Source organism: Lactuca saligna, chromosome 5 (genome assembly GCF_052625555.1).
Source record: "Lactuca saligna cultivar CGN05327 chromosome 5, ASM5262555v1, whole genome shotgun sequence".
Classification (NCBI taxonomy): domain Eukaryota; kingdom Viridiplantae; phylum Streptophyta; class Magnoliopsida; order Asterales; family Asteraceae; genus Lactuca; species Lactuca saligna.
Genome location: NC_136421.1, coordinates 182,468,114 through 182,493,669, shown reverse-complemented (window position 1 = coordinate 182,493,669; position 25,556 = coordinate 182,468,114). Strand labels below are relative to the sequence as shown.

At 37.2% G+C, this 25,556-nt stretch overlaps 2 protein-coding genes across 3 annotated transcripts; both read left to right on the top strand.

Annotated features, from left to right (window-relative positions):
• Positions 1 to 378: 378 nt before the first annotated feature.
• On the top strand, positions 379 to 4,327 carry LOC145045998 (glucose and ribitol dehydrogenase-like). Of its 2 annotated transcripts, none has more exons than XM_078994282.1 (5): positions 379 to 568; positions 756 to 893; positions 1,179 to 1,555; positions 3,572 to 3,927; positions 4,039 to 4,326. In XM_078994282.1, the coding sequence occupies exons 1-5, from the start codon at positions 380 to 382 to the stop codon at positions 4,095 to 4,097; spliced, it is 1,119 nt and encodes a 372-aa protein (XP_078850408.1). In that variant the 5' UTR covers position 379; the 3' UTR covers positions 4,098 to 4,326. The 2 variants fall into 2 exon arrangements, with proteins under 2 accessions (XP_078850408.1, XP_078850409.1); XM_078994283.1 differs by having other exon boundaries at positions 456 to 568; positions 688 to 893; positions 4,039 to 4,327.
• A 17,797-nt stretch (positions 4,328 to 22,124) lies between these two features.
• On the top strand, positions 22,125 to 25,324 carry LOC144998570 (glucose and ribitol dehydrogenase-like). The gene is made up of 5 exons (XM_078958315.1): positions 22,125 to 22,324; positions 22,490 to 22,627; positions 22,915 to 23,291; positions 24,512 to 24,867; positions 24,978 to 25,324. The coding sequence occupies exons 1-5, from the start codon at positions 22,136 to 22,138 to the stop codon at positions 25,034 to 25,036; spliced, it is 1,119 nt and encodes a 372-aa protein (XP_078814441.1). The 5' UTR covers positions 22,125 to 22,135; the 3' UTR covers positions 25,037 to 25,324.
• The last annotated feature ends 232 nt before the right edge of the window (positions 25,325 to 25,556 follow it).

The following is a 25,556-nucleotide window of genomic DNA, read 5'->3' as shown; positions in this document are numbered from 1 at the left end:
ATATATATATATATATATATATATATATATATATATATATATATATATATATATATATATATATATATATATATATATATATATATATATATATAAATAAGGGCCTAATTTTTTTTTTTTTTTTTTTTTTTGCCTCAGGCCTCAAATTATTTGATACCGACCCTCTTAATTTCCTGGCTTTTCGTTAGTGAATAGAAAACAAACGTGAGTGGTGAGATATGAGTACATCTTCGCGTCTAAGCAAGGTGGAAAGAGACCAAATTGTCATTAATGTGGTTAGTTGGACTTATTTTTCAGATTAATCAAATATTTGACTTTGAGAAAAAATTTGCCTATATATGACGAGGTCTTTCATTCAATCATCCATCCATCGTAAGTCATGTTGTTCTCGGTAACGGTTAGTTTGGTGGGTTCAGTCTCCAGTAGAATACCGATCACACAAAACTCATGTTTATATTCACGGCGGTTGTTGACTTCACTTCCTTCTACAGGATCTAGCAATAATGGTGTTGTAGCAACGACAACATGTGTGTTAAGACGTGGTTCATCTTCTATTCACACCTTTAAGGTCTGCTAATTCTCTTCTATTCAAAATATGCTAATTTTGATTGTAATATATTATTGGATTATTAATGGTTAATTCCTTGTGGTGAAATATTTTCATTTTTTTGTTTCAAATCCGAGCAGCCATTGATGATAAAAACTCACAAGCATTCAATTACCCTAACTGGAGTTTGGTAACTATTTAATTTTAGGCGAAGGCCATGCAGAGGGAAGAAGGCGAACGACGATTCCCACCACAGCATCAGGATGGTCAACCCGGGAAGGAGTACCTGATGGATCCTCTCCCAGTATTCAGCGATCCTAATTACAAGCCCACTAACAAACTCCAAGTACACTTCCTTTCTTGAATATTATTATTCTTGTCATTTGGTCATCCGATAGACTTCAGCTAAACTAGAAGAAATCAAAAATCATTTGTGTATGAAGCTTCTCATCTGTAGTTATCATACTTGTAATTTAATTTCAATGCAAAAGTATTTTAAAGAGAAACAGTGCAAATATGAAACCTTTTGCCCATGCAATAATAAAACAGTAGAAGAAGTCAAATCATGTCAGCTTGTTTCCTATATGAAAAAACCATCTAACATAAGTTCTTTGTTGTTTACTTGGTGTAGGGAAAGGTGGCTTTGGTGATAGGAGGGGATTCGGGTATTGGGAGGGCTGTTTGCAATTCTTTTTCTAAGGAGGGTGCAACTATAGCCTTTACTTATGTGAAAGGTGTCGAAGACATAGATGCAAAGTATACTTTAGCGATGATAAATGATTCAAAAATGAGTGATGCAGGTGATCCAATTGCAATTCCTACCGATGTAAGGTATGACAAGAATTGTAAAGATGTAGTGGATAAGGTGGTTGCGACATATGGACGAATTGATGTACTTGTGAACAACGCAGCTGTGCAGTATGAAACATATACTTTAGATGATATCACGGAGGAGAGGCTTGAAAGGATATTTAGAACTAATATATTCTCCCAGTTCTTCATGACAAGGTGTGCCTCTTAATGTTCAAGTTATTATTATATTTCTTTCACCAGTTATATTTTTTCTTGAGAACTTCACTTTGCCCCAAGAAGGAGAGTTTCAGAGTCTTAATTAAAAAGTACGTAAAAGGTAGCTATTGATTTATAGTAAAATTCATTAAACTAGAGCATCAATGGATATAAGTCCGTGTTAAAACTTATTTTCTTGATCTCACTAAGTTACATTGTGACTTTACATAATGGGATTTTAATTTGTATACAAATAAGATGAAATACATTGCAATTCATAGAGTAATAACATTTGTGCTATATGTTTCTTCCTATCAGTATATATTTTGCAAATCAATTGTGATGTTTTGTGTTGATGGCTTTATTTTATCCAAAGGATTAATTCTGGGTAATCCTATGTTAAGACATTTAGTGAAATTGAGACCTCTACATGTAGTCATTGGTTTCACTAATTTTGGATCGAGTCTCTTCTCTCTATATGAGCATGGTATATGCATTTCTTTGTATTCAAACTTGAGTTATTATTAAAGCTTAAATAAATTGCAATTTTCTATAGAATCTCAATTCAATTTGATGATACTTCATAAATTTTGGTTCAAACCATGTCTCACATAGGTTGAAGAGAATAAAATACTTTTTAAGTTCAATTAAATGTATCTATGTAATGGTGTGGGACTAAGGGGAGTGCGTGCAAATGATCACCCCATACAAGTATCATGGCCATCTGGATCCCTATGTGTAATTGTGTATCCAAGGTAAATCAACCCTATACAAGCATCATGGATATCTCCCTAGCTTTTTAAATCACTTTATAACTTTTTTGCAGTATTCTTGGAACTCTTTTAAGTGCTAAAAAAAGAGTCGTGTTTTTTTTTTTCTGGCAAGGAACTGTTATTTGAACCTTCTGCGGTAAGATAATAATCAATTAGAGTAAATTCTAATTTAATTAATCTGGAATCTTGATTCAATTTGAAAGATAATTTTGAAGGCTCTCTTGGAAAATAGGGGTGTTCAAGAATGTCCGAAAATAAAAAAAAGAACTTAAAACCCATCAAACTGTACTGATTTTCAGGTTAACTGAACCTGATAATTTGACCTTTTTTGGTTTGGTTAACTGAACCGGTATTATATTTTAAGATACTTTTTAGGTTTGAAGTTTAATGCTAGTATTAAAATTTATTATTATAAATTAAAGTTTCAGTTAACAAGTGTCGTATTTCTTAGCAATTGTAGTCTTAAAACACAATTGAGGTGAATACATAGTAGGATAAATATAACTTCCATGAGTTCCTTACACTTTAACCTAAATAAATGAATATTATATTTATATACAACCCCTTTTAGTTTTATATTTACAAAAGATCGAAAGATTACCATTATTTTGAAAATTAGTTTTAAAGTTAATTAATTTTGAAATAGATTTTAAAAACCGGTTAATCAAAAATGTGTTAACCTGTATTTTTGTTTTATGTTTATGTTTAAGAAATTAGTAAACAGGTTGCGGTAACCTTCAAAAACAAATATACGATTTCGGTCCTGTTAACTATGCATGAATACCCCTGTTGGAAACCTTCTCTCACGCAGGTGATAAGAGAAAAATCAAGAGAAAGAGCTTTTTGAAATGAATTAAACATATTGTCATTGGAATGGTGAGTGTCTAGACACCTCTTAACTCAAGGAAAGAAAAGTTTTCTTCCATGTATCTAATATTCTGTTTCCACACCTCTTATGGTATTTCTATTACGTGAAAGTTCCAATATCTTCACACAAAATTAATGAAATGCAAAGCTTGTTACATAACATGATTATTTTGCACTGAATTGGTGCAAAAACCGAAACAATTTAGCAACAAGTCATGTTAGTTCAATGTCATTTTCACTATGTAGATGAAAGAAGAGTCAGAATGTTTGGAACTTAAATAAAGTAGCTTTTATGAAGCATCGATCGAGATACTCAACTGAGAACTCTTATATTTAACTTTTGGTTTTGATGGGTTGTGATGACTTGGACGTATAGGCATGCTGTGAAGCACATGAAACCAGGAAGCAGCATCATAAACACCACTTCAGCGTTAGGATTCTCAGGAAGCACAAAGCTCCTTGATTATGCTTCAACAAAGGGAGCCATTGTGAACTTCACCAAGAGTCTAGCAATATTCCTGGTTGACAAGGGGATTCGTGTTAATGGTGTGGCCCCTGGCCCTATCTGGACACCACTTGAAGCTGCATCACTCAATGACGATGATATTGCAACGTTTGGGTCCGAAGCGCCCATGAATAGGGCAGCTCAACCAGTCGAGATTGCTCCATCATATGTATTCCTCGCGTCCAAGGACTCTTCCTACTATACCGGCACATTTCTTCATCCTGATGGTATATATAATTCTATACACATAAACACATATGAAGGCTGCTTATTTTCTTCTTTGAGTCGTATATATCTTTGGAGTTGTGGAATCATGATATTGCAATTCTTTCTTGCAGGTGGATATCTCGACAATGCTATTCCTAGTGTCAACAACAGCACTACAGTAAACCCATAACACAAATATGATATGGGAAGTTAGATGTTGACAACCTTACCTTTACCGGAGGGTAGAGAGTCTACTTCCATTAATGCTAGCCCTTGTAATTTCCTAGAATCTCATAAGAAAATGGAGTGAAGTATAATATAGTTTGTGCATAATTACGTTATGTGTACTTGAATTAAAATGGTGTTCTAATGTAAAATCTTATGTTATGGAACGTCAAATATGCAGTTATCCGTACCTTTACAGAGCTGTTGAAATAAAATACTGATAGAACATAATTTGATGAATTTCGAGGATGTTTGAAATCTCAATACAATGAAAAAAATGTGGAATACGTGTGAATTATAGTAATAACCCAATGGATTCAAAAAGTATACTTTAAAGTTGAAATATTTTCTGAAATATATTTCAATCAACCCAAGTACAAGTATAGAAAAAATTGAAATTCCACGAACTGGATAATAAAAAAAAATGGTAAACCACAGAATCTGAACTGCTTTCGTCAACCTGTAAGAAGACTAATGTGGGAGGTTAGTCATGAAATACTAACATTATGTATGTGTATATGTCGATAATTGCCTCAGAATTGAATATGACTGGTGTCCAATTCCATTACCGAATGTATCAATTTAAAGTTTCATATAGCGGAAAACACTAATTAAGGCTTACATACAAGTAAGTTTCATAGAGCAGAAAACGCTTAAGGCTTACAAGTATATATAAGGGATGGATATACAGTATATATGGCGGGCCACATTTTATATTTTATTTTTACAATGCATTTGATACAACATAATTTTCTTTTGATATAACATATTTTTTTGTTAAAAAAGTATATGTTGTGTTAGTATTTTCTTTCAAGAATGGTCATTGTATTCTTTCAAAAATGACAACCTTCATTCTTTTTATTTATATTCTTATTGTAGTTATCATCTTTCAAAAATATATTATTATTCAATAATTTTATAATTAATTAGTTTTGATTTCTTTGTCATTCTCACAAAATAGTTTTAGAATTTTACGATTCTTGATTCTAATGTTTTAATATTTATTTTTGACCGATGATACTTGAGTCTTAATTGTTCGTATTTTAATTTAATTTAATGTTTAATGTTGAAAATTAAAAATTTTAAATCGTAAAATATAATTCTTGGATAAAAAAAATTACATTTTTAAGAAAGAAAATGTATTTTATCTAGAATGAAAACATATTCTATCAAGATGAGAACATATTATGTTAAGAATGACAATGTATTATACCAAGAATGCAAACGTACCAACTATTCTTTTACATAATTAAATTTGTTTTAACGTAAATAAACAAAAAGTGATAATAATAATTCGAATTTCTTAAAAACTTTAAAGTAAGAGAACTAATTACCTTTAAAATCCAAAATATTTCTTATTTAATTTCATATTAATTGACTAAATTACCATTACAATGAAATCTAGGTTATTATATAGTGCATATTATTTCATATTAATAACATACACTGTAACATCTTAGCCCTTCTTTGTTTTTCTTCAAATTTAAGAATTTTGTTACCTATTGACACATAATTTAATAAGGGTAAAGGGTCCTAATATATATATATATATATATATATATATATATATATATAGAGAGAGAGAGAGAGAGAGAGAGAGAATGAGAGAGAGAGAACACAAAAAATGTTAAGAATACGAGAACGAACCTAGACCATCCATTTAAAAAAAAAATCTAAAGCTAATATTAAAGTGTAATTTATGTAACTTTTCAAACTTATGTATGTAACACTCGCTTCTCAGGTATTTTCATTGTAACTTAAAGTATAATTTACTTGCAAAATGGTCCTTATGCGGGTCGTAATATACTTCCTACGCATGGCGTAGGAAGGGGTATGAAACGTGGGGGCTTATGCGCTACGCATTGCGTACTCGTACTATGCAGGGCGTAAGTGTGCAGTGTCGAAACCCAATAAATTTAGGGTTTTGGCCATATTTAAAGCCCTTAACACCCTTGATGTATCTCCATACTCAACCCCCACTGTCTCCAACCAACCAACTCGAAAACCTAATCCCTTATGAGCTTGCTTTGAGCCGTTTTTTTTTTTTTTTTTTTTTTTTTTTTTTTTTTTTTTTTTTGTGTGTGTGTTTTGGTGCATTTTGAAGAAGAAAGAGTTTATCATAGTAGTGTGGTGTGGTTCAAGCTTGAAGATCCAGAACTCTCGTCTCATTTGCCAACCTTAGGAGTTATAAGGTTCTCACCTTTACAGTTCTATAGTTTAGATGTAGGTTTGTTTCTTGGTTTGTATGATTATGGTCCTATGGTTTCGGTTCATGTGAGTAAGAGCTATTCTATAGCTTAGGATTAGCATTTCTTGATGTTTCTATGGTTCTTATGACATTAAAATGAGATATTGATAATTATATTTCACCCATGCATGAGTTGTTAGCCATTACATGATGTTATGCAACTAAGGTTTGGATTTGAGCTCTCTTTAGCCATGCAAAGTCATAAAGTTGGAGACTTTATGATTTAGAATGCTCATTAAGGTCAAATCTGAGTATTAATTTTAAAGTATTAATGAAATAAGTGCCTAATGTGAGTTCTGGAGTCTGTGGTAGTACGTACTACGTAATCCAGGCTATGCCCCGTGTAGTTTGTCGAAGTCATTTTTTCTGGTTGAGCACTTTACGCCCCACATAAAGCCATGTGTATGTCATGCATATGTCAATGGAAGTTTGATCATTGACTTTTTAACCATTTTGACTTTTGGTCAACTTTGAGGGTTTAGGGCTTGGAAGGGAAAAATGGTATTTTATCCAAATAAGAGATTATCTTGGTGGGTGGACTTGTTGATTCATGTATTTATCTTAATTATGAATTAGGGTTTGGTTTGATATGTATAGTGTGAGGAGGTTCTTATACCAATAGCCAGGGTGTGAGATTAGTGTGTTATCGATTGAGTTGAGTCTCTTCACTATACTCGTGGGTCGAAAACACTGATGCTGACCCACTTGACTATGTTTGTAGGATGCTGGTTGTCTTATTAACTCTTGCATGTTATGTATGTTGGGCGGGGCCTATTATGTATTTCGGGTGGGACCTGTTAGCCGAGTGGTGCCCGATGAATGTTGGGTAGGGCCCGATGAATATCAGGCGGAGCCTGATGAATGTCGGGTGGGGCACGATGTATTTATGGAATGCGGTATTTTGGGAAAACTTAATAAGCTTTTTGCTTATGGTTTATGCTTATGTTTCAGGTACTTCCAGTTCTAAGGGGAAGATGTCACGCCCCCAAACCTGAACGGCGGAAACGTTCGGGGGCGGATGACTTCATGTGGTAACGTAACAAGTGAATACATAGTAAAGAAAGCAATACAACCATCATATATATATAATTGAAAGTTTACATTTGTCAAAAGTTACATGTTCAAAACCAATTACAAATATGATGTCAAAATATGAGATTAAACTGACACCGCAGCATCCCTTCATCAAAAGCATAATGATACCTGTAGTTACTGAATCCCTGGGACATACAAGTAATTTTGAAAGAGTAGATCAGTATTTAAGCTGGTGAGTTTCATAAGTATTTAATGACAATGTTTGTATAAAATGAATTATCTTGTCCTTGTTTGTTTGTGTTTAGAAAATCCTATATTTTCTACTAGTATAAGAGTAGTCTTCCTTCCAGACCAAAGTTTGTTTCCAAAACGTATGTAAGTGTAAAAATAACCAATATGTTTGAAAACCTCGTAAATCAATGTATTTTTAATACCTCCTGTGAGTTTTATAACCATACTATTGACTCGGGATGCCTATACACAACGTTCTTCAGGCGTTGGAATGTTATGACGTTTGTCACCCCAAACGGTGGACTGTAGCTAACAGTCAGGGCGCGGGTTGTCAAGCCCGTATAGATCTATACACAAACACCATGCTCCCCCTCCAAGGGATTCTGGTATATAATATAGGACTTGAAATGCGTACTCGAACGTACGTGAAGTTAATGTCTCACAGAACCGTAGTATAAAAACAGATTTACGTGTTGAAATGTTCGTTTGTGTTATTGTACCTGAAAGTGATTTCTTGAAAATCATGTTTCTAGTATGTAAAAGTTAGCAATATCCTCATAAAACTATACCTATTATAGTTTTCTAAAAGTGTGCCTTGTTTGTTTTAGAATATCTAGAAAAGGAATCACTTGTTATGAAAGCATAGATTTTTGTAGAGTCTAAGATAGACACAATATACTTTAAATTTAAGAAAAATGTTTAGTTTATACATGCATTACAACAATTTATAGTTTTAAAGATAGAATGCCATTGTACTATATTTTGTATACGGGGGTTTCCTATAAAGCTTATAAATCACATATGATTCTACTAAATAAAAGCGTATAATAATCTTTATATATATAACACCCGATAGTAGTCGTGTGTTTTACTTGTATTCCCCCCCCCCCCCCCCCTCCCCCCTTAGAAAGCATATAAAAGCGTTTAGAATATTTAAAAAGGGTTAATTAAGGGGTATGAACTCAGTTGAAAGTTTGAAGATAGCGAGATGGAAAACCGGGCAGAGTTTCATCTCGGGAAACGGATTTTTCTTGGGATCCTCGGGAATCTCGGGAGTAAAATCGACCTTCGGGACTTTGAGGAAAATGATCAGGGCTTCGGGGTAGTGTGGGCACGGAAAATGAGGAAAAACGTAAGAAAAGTGAGAGAGAATGAGCAATTTTTCCGGGAACCCTCGCATCCCTATTTATAGGAGGCTGGAACCGCCTCGGTATGCGGGGCGTACGCGTACGTCATGCATGACCAAGTCCTCGACTGCCTCGGACTACGGATGGGACCGGGGGGGGGGGGGGGGGGGGTAGGCTCGCATAGGGGCGACGTGGACGATCCAAGGCCAAGGCCTTCGCGTACGCGGGGCGTACGGGGTTACGCGGCGCGTAACTCGGATGAGTACGCTGACTCCCCCTTCGGATAATACCGGATTTTTAATTAAATAAATATATAATTTATTTAATAAACTTCAAAAATTCATATCTTCTTCATACGAACTCCGTTTTCGACGTTCTTTATATCCCCGCGAAGGTGAGACCATACTCTACAACTTTCGTTTAGATTCCGTCGGCAAATTCCGAAATTATTTTTATTATTTATTTATAAAATGTCGTGATTAAGGAATTTCTTTAAAAATTCATAACTTCTTTATCTGACGTCGGTTTTTGCCAGACTTTTTACCGCTGAAATACCATTGTCGAGACCTTCGATTCTCGTTTAGGTCATTCCAGCCCAAAGTCGTTCGATCTTCGATTCGAGTTTTTAGCTGTCTGTTGCTAAGCTGAACTTGGAAAAATCTTAACTTTAGTATACGAAGCCGGATTTGGGCATTCTTTTTATGTACGATCTTGGTTTAATGATATTTAAACATAGCAGGTAGTTAAATAGAAACTTTTTGGACATTTTATTATCAAAGTTAATTTCTTTAACACAAAAGTGGTTACAATACTTGACTTTTTAGGCCATTACAAAGAGTTGAAATATCGGGTTGTCACATCATCCCCCCGTTAGAGAGAATTTCGTCCCGAAATTTAAAGTAGTAAAGATACTAGTGAACATGAAAGAGATGAGGGTACTTTTGTTTCATCTGATCTTCGCGTTCCCATGTGAATTCAGGTCCCCGCTTGGCATTCCAACGAACATTCACGATGGGTATGCGAATTTGTTTTGTTTGTTTGACCTCTCGGTCCATGATTTCTACTGGTTCTTCCACAAAGTTGAGGCTCTCGTTGATCTCGATCTCATTGAGTGGAATAACAAGAGTCTCATCGGACATACACTTTTTCAAGTTGGAGACGTGGAAAGTTGGATGTATGTTACTAAGTTCACGTGGTAGGTTAAGCTTGTAAGCCACAGGGCCGATTTTGGCAAGAATCTCGAAAGGCCCTATGTATCTTGGATTTAGTTTCCCCCACTTTCCAAAGCGTATTAAACCCTTCCACGGTGAGACCTTTAATAAAACGTGGTCTCCTACCTGGAATTCCAAAGGTTTCCTCCTTTGGTCAGTGTAGCTTTTCTGTCAGTCTCTAGAGGCTTTCAATCGTTCACGAATCTGAACGATCTTCTCTGTTGTTTATCGTATGATTTTCGGACCGGTGAGAGTGCTTTCAGGAACTCTTCCTTTAGCTAACTGGGTATCGCCAATTTCAGTCCAGCACAGAGGGGATCTGCACTTTCGACCATAGAGGGCTTCGAACGGAGCAGCCTTTATGCTTGTATGATAACTATTGTTGTATGAAAATTCGACAAGGGGTAAATGGATATGCCATGCCTTTCCAAAGTCAATCACACAGGCTCTCAGCATATCTTCTAAAGTCTGTATCGTTCTCTCACTCTGCCCGTCAGTTTGTGGGTGGTAGGCTGTACTCATGTCTAGCTTAGTCCCCAGGGAACCTTGTAGTGACTACCAGAATCTTGAAGTGAATCTACTATCTCGGTCGGAGATAATGGATATCGGAACACCATGCAGTCGCACTACTTCCCTTAAGTAAGTTCTTGTAAGCTTTTCCATTTTGTCAGTCTCCTTGATGGGTAGGAAATGCGCGGATTTGGTCAATCTGTCGACGATGACCCATATGGTATCGAGTCCACCCGTCGACTTGGGTAACTTGGTTATGAAGTCCATAGTAACCCGTTTCCATTTCCATTCTGGTATCTCTGGTTGTTGTAGTAATCCTGACGATTTCTGATACTTACGAAGGTAGCAATTTCTGCTTTCATGTTAGGCCACCAGTACAAGTTCTTAAGATCCAGATGCATCTTATCTGAACCCGGGTGAACGGAATACCTCGTGTTGTGTGCTTCAGTCATGACTACATCTCTGAACCCGCCATGTTTCGGCGTCCAGATTCGGTCCATGAGATAATATGCTCCGCCACCCTTGACTTCTAGATTCTTTTCCATTCCCCGCAGGGATTCACCCGCCACATTTTCAGGTCGCAAAGCTTCCATTTGTGCCTCTTTAATTTGTGTGGATAAGTGGGAATGGATAGTCATAGTCAGAGATCTGACCCTCCGACCAGTGTATTCCTTTCGACTGAGGGCGTCAGCTACCACGTTGGCCTTGCCAGGATGATAATGAAGTTCACATTCGTAGTCATTGAGTAACTCAACCCATCGTCGTTGCCGCATGTTGAGTTCCTTCTGATCAAAAACGTGTTGAAGGCTCTTGTGATCGGTGAAAATAGTGCTCTTTGTTCCGTATAAGTAGTGTCTCCAGATCTTCAGAGCAAATACCACTGCTCCTAACTCAAGATCGTGTGTCATATAGTTCACTTCGTGCGTCTTAAGCTGTCAGGAGGCATAAGCAATAACTTTCCCTCTTTGCATAAGAACACAACCAAGTCCTTGGTTTGATGCATTGCAATACACTACGAAATCTTCTATCCCTTTGGGGAGGGATAGTATCGGTGCGGTGCACAAGGCCTGTTTCAGTGTTTGGAACGCCTTCTCTTGTTTTGCTTCCCAGTCAAATGCCACGCCTTTCTATGTTAATGTAGTAAGAGGTTTCGCAATGCTAGACAAGTTCTTTATAAATCTGCGATAGTAGCCAGCGAGACCTAGAAATTGACGAATTTCTATAGGTGTCTTTGGTGCCGACCAGTTCTCGATGGCCTTGATTTTGGAGGGGTCCATGTGTATCCCTTTCTCGCTAACCACGTGGCCCAAAATTCGACTCTTCGAATCCAAAATTCGCATTTAGAGAACTTCGCATAGAGTTTCTCCGATCGTAGTGTTTCTAGGACCTTTCGTAGGTGTTGACTATGCTCTTCCTTACTTCGGGAGTAGATAAGTATATCATCGATAAAGACAATGACGAACCGATCTAAGTAGGGACATCATACCCTATTCATTAGGTCCATAAATACTGCTGGTGCGTTGGTTAATCCAAATGGCATTACTACAAATTCGTAGTGCCCATAACGAGTTCGGAAAGCTGTCTTGGGAATATCCCCCTCAAGTACCCATAATTGGTGATATCTGGATCGTAGATCTATCTTCGAGAAGTATTTTGCTCCTTGGAGTTAATCGAATAGGTCGTCAATACGGGGTAGAGGGTAACGGTTCTTGACAGTAAGTTTGTTCAGCTCTCTGTAGTCGATGCACATACGGAACGATCCGTCATTCTTCTTTACGAACAAGACCGGTGCTCCCCAAGGTGAGAAACTTGGTCTTATGAATCCTTTTTGCAGGAGTTCATTAAGTTGACTGGAAAGTTCTTGCATCTCTGCTGGTGCTAGACAATAAGGCGATTTCACTACTGGGTAGCCCCTGGAACTAAGTCGATTATGAATTCGACTTGGCGTTGTGGTGGTAATCCTGGTAGTTCTTCTGGAAAGATATCGGGAAAGTCGCGTACTTCTGGAATGTTCTTGATGTCCTTCAGTTCCTGGCTTGTATCGACGATGTGTGCTAGGAATGCTCGACAATCCTTCCGTAAACACTTTCGAGCTTGGATGCACGAAATGATACGAAGGTTCGTACTTGATTTGTCGTCGTAAATCACTAATGTTTCGTTGTTAGGGAGATTGAGACGAACTGCTTTTTCAAAACACATGATGTCGGCACGAAGACGACTTAACCAGTCCTTACCGACTATGACGTTAAAACTTTTAATAGGAACTGGCATGAGATTGATTGGGAAAGAATGACCGTCTAAAGTTAACGTACAGTCCTTGTATATGTACTTAGTGTTTTTGGTTTTTCTATTGGCCATCTCTACAGTGAATGAGTTTTCTAGCTTGCTAGGTTTAGGTTTAAGTAAGTGAATAAAGTTTTGACTCACGAAGCTTCTCTCCGCTCCACTATCGAATAATATGCATGCATATGAATTATCGAGGAGGAACGTACCAGCAACTACAGTTGGGTCAGCTATAGCTTCGTCGTGGCCTATAGTCAAAACTCGTCCCACACCGTCGGTGCCTGCTGCCTTAGGGTAGTTTCTCCTATAGTGGCCCACCTCGCCACAACCGTAGCAAGTCTGGCCTATACCTGCACTGGGAACTTGAGTGATCGGCTTTGCGGGATCCTTGTAGAAACTGGCTGTGTGTCCCTTTCTGTTGCAGTTGGCGCACTGCATTTCCCGAAAAGGTCCATGGTGGTGGTAAGTGCATTTGGTGCACTTTGGATGGTTACCTACATAAGGCTTTGTTGTGTAGGTATTTGTAGGAGCTGTAGTAGGTACCGTGGCAGCATTCACTGAAACCAGTTGTTTCTTTGCGGATTCTTGGGAAGACCCACCCTTCCCTTTATTCCATACTCTCTTCCTGTTGTTGTTGTAGTTGTTTCCTCTCTGTGGTTCTGGTGCAGAAACAGTTGAGTTCTGATGGCCTCCATAGTCAATCAGAGATTGTGCCAGTTCCTTAGCACTTTCAAAGGTGTCAGGTTTGGAAGTTAACACGCTTGACCATATTTGGGTCGTCAGTCCCCATATGTACCTCTCTATTTTCTTGCTCTCAGGAGCAATCATATCTGGTCAAAGGATTACCAGCTCGCAGAATCTGTTGGTATATGTTGTGATGTCGGTACCAACCATTCCGAGAGTCAAGAGTTCATGTTCGAGCTTTTGAACCTCTCCCCGTGGGCAGTATTCTCTCATCATCATGGCTTTGAGGCTCTCCCAGCTTATGGAGTTTGCCACTATTAGAGTAAGTACTTTAATGTGGCCGTTCCACCAAGTCAAAGCTTTATCAATGAGTGTGAAGGTTGCAAATTTGACCTTGCTGTGTTCGGGGCAGGAGCAGATTTCAAAGACTGATTCTGTCCTTTCAATCCACTGTCTCAGAGCCATCACACCACCAGTTCCATAAAACATATGGGGTTTGGCATTAGTAAAGTCCTTATAAGTGCATTCTCGGGGTTGCCCATGACTCTCGCCATGGTTGGATAGGTGTGTGTCAGTTCTCGAGTCATTAGTACTCGAGTTATTGAGCTGTGACATGGCAGCTGATACCGCTGCGGTGACTGCTGCTTGGAACATGACAGCATCAAATTGAGGAGGTGGAGGTGGTGGTGGTATCGGTGTTTCATTGATAGGGTTACGTCTGGTATTCCTGCGTGGCGACATCTTTAACTATACGTTTAAAAGATGATGACATGGATAAGAATAAGTGACAAATGAATGTGTCTCATGAACCAAATTGCCATGGTTCAACAACAGATGATAGCATAGAAGAATGAAACTTATTTGTAAGACTGAAAGTATGAAACAAGTTTTTGGTTTCTCGATGACTTTTCAAGGTTTGAACGAAATACTCAACGTAGTAATAATAGTGTCACTTATATTAATATAAAAGTTGATACAACGATCATGAAAATTTGACCCTTATAAGGGTCTCCGATTACAAAGTTCGAGAAATTTAAAGTCTTTTAGCCGAGGTCCTAAGTTATAACAAAATTTGAGGTTTTCACAAGTACTACTTGCGACGTGTGTTGCGCTTGGAGCTCGATTCTGCATCTGATTGCTTCAACTCCATAAGACGCCTATCAAAGGCGGCTTGTTGTTCCCTCAATTCCGCGAAGGCTGCATTCGCTTGTGCTTGGAATGCTTCGGCGCGGAGGTGGATGTCGTTCTGCAACATCTCCAGGCGGTTGATATCGGCCATGTGGAGTTGTACTTCCACGTTGACCTCTCGGATTTGGTTTGCTTGAACCCCCGATTGGTAGGACTGGTTGGCGAGTTTGCCCACCATGACCGGGAGTGCCCGATCGGATGAACCTCCACCGCGGACATCGTAGAAATCTCGGCACATGACGTAAGAAGGGCGTAAACTTTGTTGTTGGCTCCAATGGTGGAGGTGACTTCCCCAAACGGGAGTTGGTCCTTGAAAGTTCCTCCTAATGGGTGGAGGGTTGACTATTTCCGGTTCTGAGTCTGTCCCGGAGTCGTCCCTGCCATCCAACTCAATGGGCTCTTCGTCCTCCTCCAGATCCTCTTCAATCCATCCTCCGTTGCCTTGTTGTGGGTAGTAGGGGTCTCCATGTGGGTGAAATCCAGCCATTTGACTATACGAGAGTAGGGTTATAAGATTTGAATAAAACTTGAGACATGCAATACTAACTAATCTAGTGTGTGCACCAAATACTCCTATAGTATTTAAATTCTTGTGTTTGATCTTCGTGGTGTTTTTGGTAAGTTTTGACTTGTTGCTCACTACGAGCGTTCCTCGATATACATTGGTCCGATCTCGGGCAAATATAGTTGATCACGCTATATTTGTCCCAAATCTGATTACATATATCGAGTCTTAATCGTAGTGTCCAACTTGTCTAAATACTTGTTGTATAGTTAATAAACATGAAAATAATTTGTTGTATGCATGTATTTGTACTTAAATGAACTAACATTTTTAAGTTAAACGAAACGCGGCTTAGGCGTAAATAAAATCGTTATGTCAGAGAGTATTAGTCCCTTAAGCATTTATAGTTTGTATATCTTATGTGGTTCGATATACTTAGTTCACTATAAATATTGCTCTGATACCAATCTGTCACACCCCCAAACCTAAACGGCGGAAACGTTCGGGGGCGGATGACTTCATGTGGTAACGTAACAAGTGAATACATAGTAAAGAAAGCAATACAACCATCATATATATATATATATATATATATATATATATATATATATATATATATATATATATATATATATATAATTGAAAGTTTACATTTGTCAAAAGTTACATGTTCAAAACCAATTACAAATATGATGTCAAAATATGAGATTAAACAGGCGCCACAACATCCCTTCATCAAAAGCATAATGATACCTGTAGTTACTGAATCCCTGGGACATACAAGTAATTTTGAAAGAGTAGATCGGCATTTAAGCTGGTGAGTTTCATAAGTATTTAATGTCAATGTTTGTATAAAATGAATTATCTTGTCCTTGTTTGTTTGTGTTTAGAAAATCCTATATTTTCTGCTAGTATAAGAGTACTCTTCCTTCCAGACCAAAGTTTGTTTCCAAAACGTATGTAAGTGTAAAAATAACCAATATGTTTGAAAACCTCGTAAATCAATGTATTTTTAATACCTCCTGTGAGTTTTATAACCATACTATTGACTCGGGATGCCTATACACAACGTTCTTCAAGCGTTGGAATGTTATGACATTTGTCACCCCAAACGGTGGACTGTAGCTAACAGTCAGGGCGCGGGTTGTCAAGCCCGTATAGATCTATACACAAACACCAGGCTCCCCCTCCAAGGGATTCTGGTATATAATACAGGACTTGAAATGCGTACTCGAACGTACGTGAAGTTAATGTCTCACAGAACCGTAGTATAAAAACAGATTTACGTGTTGAAATGTTCGTTTGTTATTGTACCTGAAAGTGATTTCTTGAAAATCGTGTTTCTAGTATGTAAAAGTTAGCAATATCCTCATAAAACTATACCTATTATAGTTTTCTAAAAGTGTGCCTTGTTTGTTTTAGAATATCTAGAAAAGGAATCACTTGTTATGAAAGCATAGATTTTTGTAGAGTCTAAGATAGACACAATATACTTTAAATTTAAGAAAAATGTTTAGTTTATACATGCATTACAACAATTTATAGTTTTAAAGATAGAATGCTATTGTACTATATTTTGTATACGAGGGTTCCCTATAAAGCTTATAAATCACATATGATTCTACTAAATAAAAGCGTATAATAATTTTTATATATATAACACCCGATAGTAGTTGTGTGTTTTACTTGTATTCCCCCCCCCCCCTAGAAAGCATATAAAAGCGTTTAGAATATTTAAAAAGGGTTAATTAAGGGGTATGAACTCACTTGAAAGTTTGAAGATAGCGAGATGGAAAACCGGGCAGAGTTTCGTCTCGGGAAACGGATTTTTCTCGGGATCCTCGGGAATCTCGGGAGTAAAATCGACCTTCGGGACTTTGAGCAAAATGATCAGGGCTTCGGGGTAGTGCGGGCACGGAAAACGAGGCAAAACGCAAGAAAAGTGAGAGAGAATGAGCAATTTTTCCGGGAACCCTTGCATCCCTATTTATAGGAGGCTGGAACCGCCTCGGTATGCGGGGCGTACGCTCGTATGTGGGGCGTACGTGTACGTCATGCATGACCGAGTCCTCGACTGCCTCGGACTTTGGATGGGACCGGGGGGGGGGGGGATAGGCTCGCATAGGGGCAACGTGGACGATCTGAGGCCAAGGCCTTCGCGTACGCGGGGCGTACGGGGTTACGCGGCGCGTAACTCGGATGAGTATGCTGACTCCCCCTTCGGATAATACCGGATTTTTAATTAAATAAATATATAATTTATTTAATAAACTTCAAAAATTCATATCTTCTTCATACGAGCTCCGTTTTCGACGTTCTTTATATCCCCGCGAAGGTGAGACCATACTCTACAACTTTCGTTTAGATTCCGTCGGAAAATTCCAAAATTACTTTTATTATTTATTTATAAAATGTCGTGATTAAGGAATTTCTTTAAAAATTCATAACTTCTTTATCTGACGTCGGTTTTTGCCAGACTTTTTACCGCTGAAATACCATTGTCGAGACCTTCGATTCTCGTTTAGGTCATTCCAGCCCAAAGTCGTTCGATCTTCGATTCGAGTTTTTAGCTGTCTGTTGCTAAGCTGAACTTGGAAAAATCTTAACTTCAGTATACGAAGCCGGATTTGGGCATTCTTTTTACGTACGATCTTGGTTTAATGATATTTAAACATAGCAGGTAGTTAAATAGAAACTTTTTGGACATTTTATTATCAAAGTTAGTTTCTTTAACACAAAAGTGGTTACAATACTTGACTTTTTAGGCTATTACAAAGAGTTGAAATATCGGGTTATCACAGAAGAGATCGACATGATTGCATCGCATCCACTAGTGTCCTGCATTTTATATATGATTTTTACTGTAATAATTATGTTATACTTTTTCATACTTTGATTGGTTTCTGGAATGAATGAATTGGTGTTAGGTTGACTTAAATTTTTATCTTACTTATGTATTTTAGGGCACTCGCTATGCTTTGTGCTCACAGTTTTATGGTTATGGTTTTAGGTACTTCTAGTTTGAAAGGAAAGGGTTCGGCTTGATTGCAACATATCCACCCATGTGTCCGCAACTTTGTGATTTTAGGATCGCATTTTGATAACTAATTTTACTTATATATACTCTTGAATGATTAAAAAGGCTAAACGATGTTTATGATCAAATTAAAATGAATTTTTATCTTTTCAATTTTGGTACGTTACAATCTGCTGAGAATCGCGTGGTAGAATGCTAGGTAAGATGCCTTTGTATGTCGGTTATATGAGGATTTAAAACTGCATGCTAATATGGATTTCAGATGATTGGATAGAATTACCCAATTAGGTGGTGTCGGTTATATGAGCATTTAGAAGTTTAGGTTTAACTCTAGTATGCAACTCTTGGTTGAGTCTAACCGTTGTAGTGTGAGACCTTGTAGTCAAAGAATTATATAGTTCTTGTTGCATGTAATTGTGTTCGTAAGGTAGTTATTATGTATTATTGGGAGTTTCTTCTACAGCTGATGGCGGAGAGAGGTGTGAAGGGAATCCTAGGAGAACGTAATATGTATGTTAGAATGTCGAGCACGTTATTTAGTAGGATTGGCGGATATTTTGGGAGTAAGGGAGTAACTTTGAGGATTCGGGGCAGTCCTTGAGGAAAGTACGAATAGGTGTGGAAGGTAGTATTGGGCATGTACTACTAAAAGCATAGGATCCATACTCGAGTCAAGGGAAGCCACGAGAATACTAAGGAACAAGTAGAGTGTGGGAATTCTTTGAGTGTTTTCTAATGGTTGGAATTGCTTATTTTCAGTATCGTGGTCACTTAAGGTGGCAGGTTTTGGTTAGGGATCAGGTTCGGGCTCTAGGGACGGACTCTTGGAAGATCAAGTGCGAGAGTTCATTTCACCAGAGATTACTCACAGTATTTCAGGAGCAGACTCATGTAATCTCGATATGATCAAGGAGGGCAATATGGAGATGATGGATGAGCGTCTCGACGCATTATGTACTGAGTTCGTGGCTATGGTCGGTGCGCGCTCTCTGACCTTTCGAGAGTTTCGTGCATGTGGGACTCCTGAGTTCTTCAGGAGGAAGGACCCCATTGTTAGCAGGCGATTGTTGGCGGACATTGTGAATGCCTTTCGGGCTAGCTTCTTCCCCGAGGGTTCGAAGGTCAGATATACATCTCGTCTTCTGAAGGATAGAGTTCGTGATTGATGGGAGGAGGTAGACCATTCCTTGCAAGGTGAGACCATTGAGACGATGACATGGAGGGATTTTGTGACGAGGTTTAGGGTTAAGTTTGCACCAGTGATCGAGGTTCAACAACTGGTGAGGGAGTTTCAGGACCTTCGTCAAACTAGTGATTGTAGCGTAGATTACTTCCATGTTCTGTGAGAGAGTTTTACTGGTTCCACAGTATGTGGCGAATGAGGAGATGAGGAAGGCGAGCTACCATGACATGTTGAAGAGTGAGATATAGGAATTTGTGAGCATGTCCAGCTGCAAGACCCTAAATAACATTCTAGTAGGGGCCTGGAAATGGTAGATTGATTTTGATACTATAAGGATGAAGAAACAGGTTCAACATCAGGTATTAGAGGGCTCGGCGAAGAAGACCAAGGTTTTTGATTCTCGATTGAGGGGTCAGTAGTGTCAAAACTAGCATTATTGCTTAGGAAATTCTATCCATGGATCGTTAACTCTCAATGTATCTTGTAATTAAAAGTTAGATGATATCCACATTATACATTAAAAAAAAACTATTTGATTCAAAACTCACTCATGAAGCCCTAAGCCAAATACAAGATACTACACTCACTCAACTATGGGTTGTAACCCTAATTTTTCCCAGTTCAAATATTTATTGGGCCTAATGGACCAATAAACTCTCAACTTTACTCTTTTAGGCTAAGAATCCTCATTTGGGCCCAAATTACACCCACATTCATTAAACTGTAACATTTCGGGCCATAATACTTTATGGGCTTTATTGGGCCTAAAACGTCTTACTATGCTTTCATGAGCATTATTGGGCCGTAAACTCAAGTCCTTCATCATTTTTTGGCTGTAAACCAGTAGAGAGGGCCAAATGGGTCGAAAACTTTCATATTGGGCCTTATAATTTCAAGAACATCCAATATAAGCCCAAAACACTCTTTTCTTTCACCCTTTCTTCCCATTCTCGGTTCTATAAAGAAAGAAAATGTGGAGACGGCTAGAATTGTGACACATGATTCCGCATTTGAGATCTCTGGGATTGTACTCTGACATTATTACTAATTAATGATATGGTTTTTGAGACATGTCACTATGGTTTATGAATTAATATGATATCAGTAATGTTTTCCTTAAACAAGTGTTATAAGCAATATAATTAAAACAAAAACTTTTGGTCTCAATTTTTTGGATGTTACACCCTGTGTTCGATACCTAACTTACTTTATTATATTATAAACTGACTAGGTACACCGCCTATAAGTGTATTAGTAGATAAGTAGTTAGGTTATAAATTTAAAGCTAAATAGGTGATATCTTTTGCAACACCATGATTCCACACCATCTCTCCATCAAACCCCAAACAACCATAGCTACCTGACATTTAGAAAATAAATGTACAACATTCTCTCCACCCATATTACAAAACTGACATTCATTATTGCTCAAATCCACTCACTTTTTGGAAAGACTGAAACACTTACGCAATCTATCTAGTAAAAGTTTCCTCTTAAAAATGTTAACTCTTCTCGGAAGAGCCTTACACCATCTAGTGGGATGTGAATTAGCTGGTAACATAACCTCATCAACATAGTCTCTAGTACATTTCATCGAAAAAACTTTGAGCTTATCAAGAGGCCACATAAGTTGGTCCTAAGAACCGAAAACGAGGGCACCTTGTAAGACCTCCAAGATGTTCTCCAATTGGTGTTCTTCCCTACCCCCACGAGTTACATGTCTCTAATTCCAAACCCACTGATTTTGCCCCCACCTATCTTTTAACCAACAATCTTGATAAAACTCCAATCGAAAGAGTCTATTAACAAACCCTGAAATCATGTTTGGATTTTTATATGATTCAAAAAGGTTAAAGTCAATGGATTATATTTAACTTTAAAAAATTGTACTATTTTTATAAATAAGTTTACTCATAATAACTTATGTGATGTAGATGTAAATGATTTTTTTTACAGAACTTAAAGTATTAAAAAAGAATTTGCTAAATGTTGTTATGTCATTGGTTGAAATTTTAAAGTTTGACAAAGGTACAAATTGTTGTCCAAATATTTGTATTGTATATAAAATCTTATAAACCATACATGTTACTGTAGCATCGAAATGAATTTTTCAAACTAAAATTTTTAAAATATTATTTGGAGATTATCAATGTAACAAGAAATATTAAATGATATTGTTATGTTATGCATTGAAAAAGATTTATAGGATAATATTGAACTGATTCAATAATTGATGATTTTGCATTTAAAAAAATTTATAAATGTAAATTTCTTTAATTTTTCATTGTTATGTTTACGAATTAAGGTCAAGAGCATATTCTGGCATTTGAATTTTGTTGTTTTTTCGTATTAATAATCGGTAGGTTGTTTGGTTTTCGGGGACTGTCATGAAGCCTTTTTCCCATAGATGGGCCCCAACTTTCATTTTATTATTATTTTTAATTAATAAAAATTTCCAAAGGTACTCCCTCCTTTACAAAAATAAATAAATAAATAAGGGGTCTATTTTTTTTTATTTTTTTTTGCCTTAGGCCCCAATAATTTCTTGGCAATTGGGGAGTGAATACAAAACAAACGTGACATAGAAGAAATGAGCGGTGAGGTACATCTTCATGTCTAAGCAAGGTTAGAAAGAGACCAAATTGTCATTAATGTGGTTAGTCGGACTTATTTTTCAGATTAATGAAATATTTGACTTTGAGAAAAAAATCTCCCTATATATGACGAGGTCTTTCATTCATTCATCCATCCATCGTAAGTCATGTTGTGCTCGGTGATGGTTCGTTTGGTGGGTTCAGTCTCCAGTAGAATACCAATCACACAAAACTCATGTTTGCACTCACGGCGGTTGTTGACTTCACGTCCTTCTACAGGAACTAGCAATAATGATGTTGTAGCAACGACAACATGTGTTTTAAGACATGGTTCATCTTCTATTCACACCTTTAAGGTCTGTTAATTCTCTTCTATTCATAATATGCTAATTTTCATTGGAATGTATTCTTGTGGTAGGAATTTTACATTTTTTCTGTTTCAAATCCGAGCAGCCATTGATGATAAAAACTCACAAGCATTCAATTACCCTAACTGGAGTTTGGTAACTATTTAATTTTAGGCGAAGGCCATGCAGAGGGAAGAAGGCGAACGACGATTCCCACCACAGCATCAGGATGGTCAACCCGGGAAGGAGTACCTGATGGATCCTCTCCCAGTATTCAGCGATCCTAATTACAAGCCCACTAACAAACTCCAAGTACACTTCCTTTCTTGAATATTATTATTCTTGTCATTTGGTCACCCAATAGACTTCAGCTAAATTAGACGAATCCATAATCATTTCTGTATGAAGCTTCTAATTTTATACTTATCGTAATTGGCATTTGATTTCAATGCAAAAGGTTTCTAAAGATAAAACGTGTAAATATCGAACCTTTTTGCTTTTGCCGAAAGCAATAAAACAGAAGAAGCGAAATCATGTCCGCTTGTATCCTATATGAAAAAACCATCTAACGTAATTTCTTTTTCGTTTTCTTGGTGTAGGGAAAGGTGGCTTTGGTGATAGGAGGGGATTCGGGTATTGGGAGGGCTGTTTGCTACTCTTTTGCTAAGGAGGGTGCAACTATAGCCTTCACTTATGTGAAAGGTGTCGAAGACATAGATGCAAAGTATACCTTAGAGATGATAAATGATTCAAAAATGTGTGATGCAGGTGATCCAATTGCAATACCTACTGATGTGAGGTATGAAAAGAATTGTAAAGATGTTGTGGATAAGGTGGTTGCGACATATGGACGAATTGATGTACTTGTGAACAACGCAGCTGTGCAGTATGAAACATATACATTAGATGATATCACGGAAGAGAGGCTTGAAAGGATATTTAGAACTAATATATTCTCCCATTTCTTCATGACAAGGTGTGCCTCTTAATGTTCAAGTTATTATTTGTTTTCTTTCACCAGTTATATTTTTCCTTGAGAACTTCACTTTGCCCCAAGAAGGAGAGTTTCGAGAGTCTTAAAATGGGATTCTTGTTTAAAATTAATATGAAATACATTGCAATTTGCAGAGTAACATTTGCTATGTTTCTTCCTGTCTGTATATGTTTTCCGAATCAATTGTGTGGTTTTGTGTTTAATTATGGCCTTATTTTATCCAAAAGGTTTAGTGAAATCGAGACTTGTACATGTTATCATTGGCTTCACTAACTTATGATTGAGTCCCTTCTCTCTATATGACATGGTATGTGCATTTTCTTTGTATTCAAATTTGGGTAATTGTTAAAGCTTAAATAAATTGCAATATTCTGTGGAATCTCAATTCAATTTGATGATAATATATAAAGTTTGGTTCAAAACCTTGTCCCACATAGGTTGAAGATAATCAAAAGCCATCTCATATTATATCCATGGTAAATCTAATCCCATACAAATCATGGAGCTCTCCCTAGTTAAAACAATTTATACCTTTTTTGCAGTATTATTGGAACCCTTTTAAGTGCTTAAAAAAAAAGAGTAGTGCTTTTTCTTGCATGGAATTGTTATTTGAACCTTGTGTGGTAAGATGATAATCGCTATAATCTTCATGATAGCATCTTGGAATGGCTTACTAGAGTATGAGGAAAACATTCCAACCCAGTAGGTGATTCTTGGAAATTATAGTATATTTTTATTTAATTAGTGTGGAATCTTGATTCATTTTAAAAGAGAATTTGAAGGTTTTGTTGGAAACCTTCTCTCACGTATATAGGTGATAAGAGAAAAATCAAGGGAGTGGTTTGTAGAGCTTTTTGAAATTGAATTAAACATATGGTATTTGGAATGGTGAGTGTCTAGCACCCATGCTTCTGACACCTTCTTACCTCAAGGAAAGAAAAGTGTTCTTCCAATATCTTTACACAAAATTAGTGAAATGCGACGCTTGTTAAATAAATTGATTATTTTGCACTGAAGTAGTAGTAACTGAAACAATTTAGCAACAATTCATGTTAGTTCTCTGTCATTTAAACTATGTAGATGAAAGAAGAGTCGTTTTCAAAAAAAGATTAAGTATTTTTTACGAAGCATTGTGATACTCCACCGAGGACGCTTATTTTTCACATCTGGTTTTGATGGGTTGTGATGAATTGAATGTATAGGCATGCTGTGAAGCACATGAAACCAGGAAGCAGCATCATAAACACCACTTCAGCGTTAGGATTCTCAGGAAGTCCAAAACTCATTGATTACGCGTCAACAAAGGGAGCCATTGTGAACTTCACCAAGAGTCTAGCAATATTCCTGATTGACAAGGGGATTCGTGTTAATGGTGTGGGCCCTGGCCCTATCTGGACCCCACTCGAAGCTGCATCACTCAATGACGATGATATTGCGACGTTTGGGTCAGAAGTACCCATGAATAGGGCAGCTCAACCAGTCGAGATTGCTCCATCATATGTATTCCTCGCGTCAAAGGACTCTTCCTACTATACGGGCACATTTCTTCATCCTGATGGTATAATCCTATACACAGAAACACATATGACGGCTGCTTATTTTCTTGTTTGGGTCTTATATTAATTTGGAGTAGTGAATTGATCACGATGTTGCACTTCTTTCTTGCAGGTGGAGAACTCGACAACGCTATTCCTAGTGTCAACAATAACAATACAGTAAACCCATAACACAAATAGGATAATGGGAAGTTAGATGTTGCCAACCTTACCTTTACCGGAGGGTAGAGAGTCTACTTTCATTAATGCTAGCCCTTGTAATTTCCTTGAATCTCATAAGAAAATGGAGTGAAGTATAATATAGTTTGTGCGTAATTACGTTATGTATGTGTACTTGAAATAATTGGTGTTCTGATGTAAAATCTTATGTTATGGAACGTCAAATATGCAGTTATCCGTACCTTTACAGAGCTGTTGAAATATAAAATCCTGATAGAACATAATTTGATGAATTTCGAGGATGTTTGAAATCTCAATACAATGAAAAAAATGCGGAATAAGTGTGCATTATAGTAAAACCCAATGGATTCAAAAAGTATACTTTAAAGTTTAAATATTTTCTGAAGAAATATATTTCAATCAGCCCAAGTATACTAAAAATTGAAACCACAGAGTGTGAACGGCTCACCTCAACCCGTACCAAGACTAAGGTGGGAAGTTAGTCATGAAACACTAACATTATGTATGTGTA